This window comes from Coccomyxa subellipsoidea (assembly GCF_000258705.1).
Source record: "Coccomyxa subellipsoidea C-169, whole genome shotgun sequence".
In the NCBI taxonomy this organism is placed as follows: domain Eukaryota; kingdom Viridiplantae; phylum Chlorophyta; class Trebouxiophyceae; family Coccomyxaceae; genus Coccomyxa; species Coccomyxa subellipsoidea.
This window is the reverse complement of record NW_005178030.1, coordinates 322,379-328,461: the sequence shown is the minus strand read 5'-3', so window position 1 is coordinate 328,461 and position 6,083 is coordinate 322,379. Positions and strand designations below refer to the sequence as shown.

General features: G+C 50.1%; 1 protein-coding gene across 1 annotated transcript; it reads left to right on the top strand.

Annotated features, from left to right (window-relative positions):
- The first annotated feature begins 2,491 nt into the window (after positions 1 to 2,491).
- Positions 2,492 to 5,467, top strand: COCSUDRAFT_67046 (S-adenosyl-L-methionine-dependent methyltransferase). Its single transcript, XM_005645528.1, has 6 exons — positions 2,492 to 2,625; positions 2,827 to 2,952; positions 3,309 to 3,570; positions 3,825 to 3,923; positions 4,186 to 4,403; positions 4,793 to 5,467. The coding sequence occupies exons 2-6, from the start codon at positions 2,860 to 2,862 to the stop codon at positions 4,913 to 4,915; spliced, it is 795 nt and encodes a 264-aa protein (XP_005645585.1). The 5' UTR covers positions 2,492 to 2,625; positions 2,827 to 2,859; the 3' UTR covers positions 4,916 to 5,467.
- Positions 5,468 to 6,083: the final 616 nt, after the last annotated feature.

Below are 6,083 nucleotides of genomic sequence, written 5' to 3'. Positions count from 1 at the left end.
GGCGTCTGCCGCGCGCAAGAGTACCACCGCGGCTGTGGGCACCTCTGACCACACTCCTGTGCGCTCTTGATATCAAGCAGTCCTAGCTGCAGCTGTTTGCAAGCGTTATGTCTTGCATTGAGCAAAGAAGCAATTTCATGTGTTGAGTCTATGTGTTGAGTTTGCTGCGCTAGAAAGTTCAAGGACTTTGCTTGTTGTTAAAAATTGATGTGGAGCTGCAGTGTTTTGCAAGGACCAGGACCTACCGAGTACTACCATGTCTTAACTTAATGTGTGCCCTGGAGCATGCTGCAACATCCTCTGGAATCTTCAGAAGGCCAAAAGAAAGGCAGACTTCGTTATCATGTGGTTGCTGGGCAGGAGGCAACGCCGCCGGTGTCGAGGAAGCCTTCGGTGCAGGACACAAAGGATCTGGAGCTCAGCGGCAGCGGCCGCCCGCCGCGCAGCCCGCTCAACGGCCCAGATCGCGTCTGATCAGGCGGCCTCGGAGGAGGGATCGCCCCCAGCCGGGCGCGGGCACGTTGCCTCAACTAGCTCATCCCCGATTTGGCGCATCGCCTGAGTTATCTCATCGCTCGAATTGGCGTGTCGCTTCAATTAACGCATTGCCCGATTTGGCAGGTTGCCTGAGCTGGCGCGCTGCCTCTTCTGGCGGATCATTGAATCTGGGATTGCTCCGCCGGTGCGTTGTCCTTTCTGGGGAAAGGCGCGAACAGGGGTTCCTCTTGTGACCTGCCAGGCAGTTGCAGAGGGCTGATACAGAGGGGGTCTCGCCAGAATGTGTATTTCTCCGGTCATTACCCTCGAATGACGCCCAGCAGATAGGGGATCCTGAAGGTTAGGGGTCAGTGGGACGCTGGACAGCAGCTTCCATTGTGGTGCTCAGTTTGCAAGGGGGAGTGTACTGCAGCAATTTCGATTCCACAACCCTTGCGAATTCACCTGCCGCAGTTTCACCCGACGAGAGGGGTGACCGAATGATGGCAATCTTCTGGGATAGGGCAGTTGAGAAGCAAACTTGCTTTGACTTACACCATGTGCGCCAGCCTTTCCACCGTCTTGTGCTTGGAGCACAAGCAGGGGGACCCTTGAAAGCTTAACACTTGGTCATAACATCTGCTATCCGTGTCGTTGTATAAAAGTATTACACTGTTGTACAAAACGCATGCCCCGAAAGATTGACTGCCATTTGGGCATCAACGCTCAAGGTCAGTGCAGACTTGAAGTATGCCACATAGAGTTGAGTTGGGACCCTCAACCTAGACGATTTATGCACGTGCCGGTTGAAAACTACGGCTGGGGACGTTTAGTGTCTGCCATGCCCCATGATGCCGCAGTCCTGTGCCCCTTGATAGGACCCATGTATTTAATGTCTATTATGGGCAAGGATGGACCTAGTTGTAATCATCATATGTAATGACTACATGAGATCGAGTTCATTGTGCATGCAAGGCAGCTAGTAATCCGCGTGTTTCGACATTTGAGCAAAGAAGTGTGACAGGGATGTGGAATTGCTTGAGCAGACCGAGGCAAGCCTTCCATGCATGTGCTGCCAAAGTATTAATCCCCCCGGCCAATGAGTCATCATCGTTGCAGCACAGCACATGCAGAAGCCACGGGCATGCAGTAAGCCTTTGCCCATAAGATTGGTGCTTGGGTGAACTGGTAAATGCAGGTGCCCCCTAGGGCCGGCAGCTTCCCTGCAGCGCATCAGTGACTGCATGCGGTGATGGCGACAGCCTGCTGCAGAGAGTTTTGCATGGCCTGGAATAGCTCTACAAGCTGCCGCAACGGCGGCGCGGCCACTGCTTCGGCCAGACGCCACGGCTCTAGACATCTGCGCCATCGCGACCGCAACTGATCAGCTTGGCTGAATGATTACGTAAAATTGCAGGTCGGTTAAAAAAGCTCCTGCCGTATGCTCTACAAGTTTGTTTGTCAGGTTCTTGAGCTTTCAGTGGTGTCTAGGTTATTTTGAATATTTTTTTGAATTTTACCCTACTGCGGAAGTTGCGACGTGGATCGACCTCTCGCTTTCGACATTGCAACGATCGGGCCATATTTCTTGTATTTGTGGTGTCTCTGCGTAACTGCAGATCATTACAAGCTCGGTTGTTCCACTTTTGTGTAACAGGCTAGAGTGGATTAATAGTTGAACGAACAATCTTGCAGGAGTCCTCTGGTCTTTTATTATTCAGGTGAGCTGCATGTACTTACCTTGGCAATCCTGCTTGTGCGGTTGAATTGCATGGATCCAAGTAGCGTTGTGAGTGCAGTATCACGGTTTCGCACTTTGATTGTCGTCGATCCTATTGTGAAGCAGTCAAGCGGTAAAGATTCGATATTTTGTCGATGAATGCAATGAAAACAAATTAATTTGACGTTAATATTGTTAGCTGATTTCAAGACAGATTCCCCAAAAATGTGGTGATAAGGGACTATTCTGCAGGTCGATGGAGAAGATTTATGTTCAAGCTCATGAAGAAGCTCTCGAAAAGAGTGACATTGACAATTTTGTATCATTTACTGCAATATCGGTCTCCGCGGGTCGCTTAGCGGAAGGAATGCGTGAGCATCCGCTGTTCAGGGACCCTCTCATCGCTGAAATGCTGGGAAGCTCGGAAGGTATACTTCATGGCTACCGTACTCTACAAAATATCCTTAATGTGTGCAGAAAAATACGTTGTCGATGCGTTTTAGTTCTGCTAGGAATGAATTAGCGCTCTGCGTCTGCCTGCTCCCACGTTAAATCCAATCTTGATCTCGCGTTTTGGTGCAGCCATCCAGGCAGCTGCAAAGCATTTCAGGGAACTTGTATTGAAGCAGGAGGAGGAAAATCCAGGCACACATGTCGTCAACATGGTGGTGCAGCGCACAAACTACCTGGATGACAAGCTGATGGGGGCTCTGGCTGCAATGCCAGTCAATGTTGCTACTCCAGTGAAGCGACAGGTCAGTCACTGAAGTCATATGACTTCATGTCATGCATGTCATCCAAAGTCACTGCAAAGCTCCCTATCACTGTATATATGAACAGTCATAAAGGCAAGCTTGAGCGCTGTTCCCTCGTAACTCCACCTGCATGCAAGCATTGCATTCTGCTAGATAGGGCGTGTCATGCTTGACTGCAAGCTGGCAATTGGTGCACCTGGCCGGGTGATGGAGATATGCCAGGCAGCGGAAGACGCATGAAGCAGACCCATTAGGGAGGACGCTGTCCCCCTGAAGGAAGCCGCTTGAGCGCTCCAAAAGCACGCTGACAAGAAATTTCCAGCATAGTGTGTTGAGACACCTTCTGTTCACCACAGGTTGTGCTGCTTGGTTCTGGGCTCGACACAAAGGCGTGGCGGCTGGATTTCCCGAGCGGCACAGCCATATTCGAGGTGGACCAGAGGGACATGTCAGGCTTCAAGCATCGGCGGCTGGAAGCCATCAAGGCTCAGACGGATGCAGCGTCAGATCCTGCCAAATTTAAACACCCCCTGAAAGCTGCCAGCTGGACGTCGGTGGGCACCGACCTGATGCACCCCGAGTGGGTGGCTGACCTGGAGGACCAGGGATTTCAAAAGGGTGCGTCGCAGATTTATATGGCTCCCAAATGCAGCTTGCTGCCCAGATCACAGTAGGAAGCTTATTGTAACCTCTGGATTGAGCATCAGAGCTCTACACTTATCTCTCCTGACATTTTAATCCCAGGAGCCATGTTCCAGCTAGACAGAAGACATATCCTTGGACCGGAGGCAATCTCTCTTGAAGCTGAAGCTGCCCAACTGTGCGCTCATTATTGCATGCTCTATAAGGCGATTGTTTGTGCTTGCCGGCAGGGCTGCCAACAGCGTATGTTGCAGAAGGACTGCTGTACTATCTGAGCCCAAATGCAGTTAAGAGTCTGCTGGCCACCTTGGCCGAGATCTCAGGGCCAGGTAAGCCCCCTCCTAATCTAAATTTAAAAATTCAATTAATGCTCATGTGTGTAAAGCAAGGAAGTTCATTGCATGCTTGTCATCAATGTGTTAAAATTTGCTTGTAGCTGTGGTGGCACTGAGTCACGTCTGCCCTGCGTTGCCTTGTACAATATCATCAACGAATCTATCCTTGTCCAGAATGCTTATTTCTGATTGAAAACAAAAAAAAACAAAAAAACAAAACAATATTCACATTTTGGTGGTGTCCTTTCTGCTGCAGGCAGCGCGCTGCTGTTCAGCTGCATCAACGAGGGGTTTTACAGCGGTGCCAAATCAGACCTGTCCAAGGCTGGCACAGATGGCATGTGGGCAACCACCCTGAAGTTCACCGAAGCGTTCCAGTTCGGCATTACAGACGACGTGGCCGGTTTTCTGAGGCCCCTGGGCTGGGACGCCTCTGCAGACGGGGCTGTAAAGGATGTCAGAAATGTGTACCAGGTGCGCTGTCCTTTCTGAGGCTGCAGGCAGATCAGTAATTTTCATGCCAGCTCTGAATTAAGATTGAAGTGTTCATGGAGATGCCATAAGGAAGTAGGCTGTCAAGGTAGAGCCATTTAAGCAAGTGCACTTTGTTGCATGCCTATAGTTTTCTTCATCAGCAGCCTTGCAGGGTGCTAGAACCAAGTGGGCAAATCCGTGGAGGACAGAGTCACCGCTGTGAGCACTGGCAAAAGGGGTCGCAGTGGTGTCTATCCTGCACTGGCTTGCTCTGAGTGCAAGCTGGCCGCCGCTGATCAGGGAGGGATAACACAGACAACACTGCTGTCACAGCAGGCCCTTGCATCTGTATTGAGATACCAAGTGAGAGGACTCTTGCTTGCCTGCAGGCCTACGGTGTCCAGGAGTTTCTGCCACCCAAGGGCTTGGGCTTCGACAAGAACAGGGAAGAGAATGAGAAAATGTTTGGGCCAAAGGTCTACTATCTGGTCAACGCGCGCCTCTCGCCTTGAGATTGGCCTCTGGGCTATTGAAATTGCTTCTTTTAGCACGAAAGACCGAGTCTGTGATATTCTTCACCAGAGCAGATGTCCTTTGCAAAGGAGTTATTTGCCAGTGAGAGAAAAGTATGATCATTGTGTATGTTCTGAGCTCTTCACGTGAGGCGCTGTCATGACATAATATCTATAGTTGGCAGCTGATATGATCATAGTGAGTGAGTGTGATTCCTAATGCAATTGCGAGGAGCCCCCCGGCCCGGGTGCGTTGTGTGAAGAAGAATGGGATTATCTATGTGACTAGAGCGCTACTGCGCAATTTGCTGCTTTTCTGTGGCAGAGTTGACTGCATGGTGGTTTGCGCCATCGTGGAATGTGGTGTATATTAATGCTCGCATGCTAGCAGTGTTGGGAAGATTTTTGGATGCAGCGCAAGCGCTGATAGGGCATGCGCATTTGCGAATTTTTTGCTGTAGATTATTTGGGTACTGGCATTTTGTATTTGAGTTCTTTTTAAAGTTATGACCTTGCTGGCGGTGCATGCGCATCCAAGTGGGGTGAGACATCCTGGGAACCCGGAGCTCCTCCTCGGCCTCGGCCGAGGAGAGTCTCTGTTCAATGGGGGATTATTGTGTTGACTTGTATTCTTTAATTCTTTCATTGTTATGTAGAATGATGAACTGTCTTGAGTGATGTCTTGAGATCTTGTACATGCGATGTAATGACAAAAAGGCACCTTCTCTTGGATTCAAGTGCTTTACTGTGTGTTCCCTGGATAGGATACGCTCCTTGGATTATGAAAATGGGAAGAGCAGCTTCAAGTGAACATTCGTTGGAAACTTTCAACTTAAACTGTATCTTGCTGCGTGTGCAAGTCCTACGAGGCCATTAACGACTGCGCCATCACAAAATTGCACACAATTTGTGAGCACGCAAGGGTAACGTTGTCCAGCTAGGAGTAAGTGTCTCCTAACGGTGGACCAATCTGGCCTCAGTTGTCTGTGATGTCGTGGGCAGATAGCATTGTTGTGTCTGTGAGCGGGTTGTCTCGCCGTGAGAGGGACGTCGTCAGCAATATCGTGGAACAGGCAGGAGGGAGGTATGATATGCCACTTCGATGTCCCATCCAGCTGATAGCCTTGATATTCAGCTCGTGCATGATGAGAACAGTCACATAAATGGG

What these genes read in the sequence shown, in the direction of transcription:
- COCSUDRAFT_67046 (XM_005645528.1), top strand. Translation starts at nt 2,860, where the DNA reads ATGGTGGTGCAGCGCACAAACTACCTGGATGACAAGCTGATGGGGGCT. An exon ending in CTACTCCAGTGAAGCGACAG is followed by an intron (nt 2,953 to 3,308) that starts GTCAGTCACTGA and finishes TGTTCACCACAG; the next exon opens with GTTGTGCTGCTTGGTTCTGG. An exon ending in GGACCAGGGATTTCAAAAGG is followed by an intron (nt 3,571 to 3,824) that starts GTGCGTCGCAGA and finishes GCTTGCCGGCAG; the next exon opens with GGCTGCCAACAGCGTATGTT.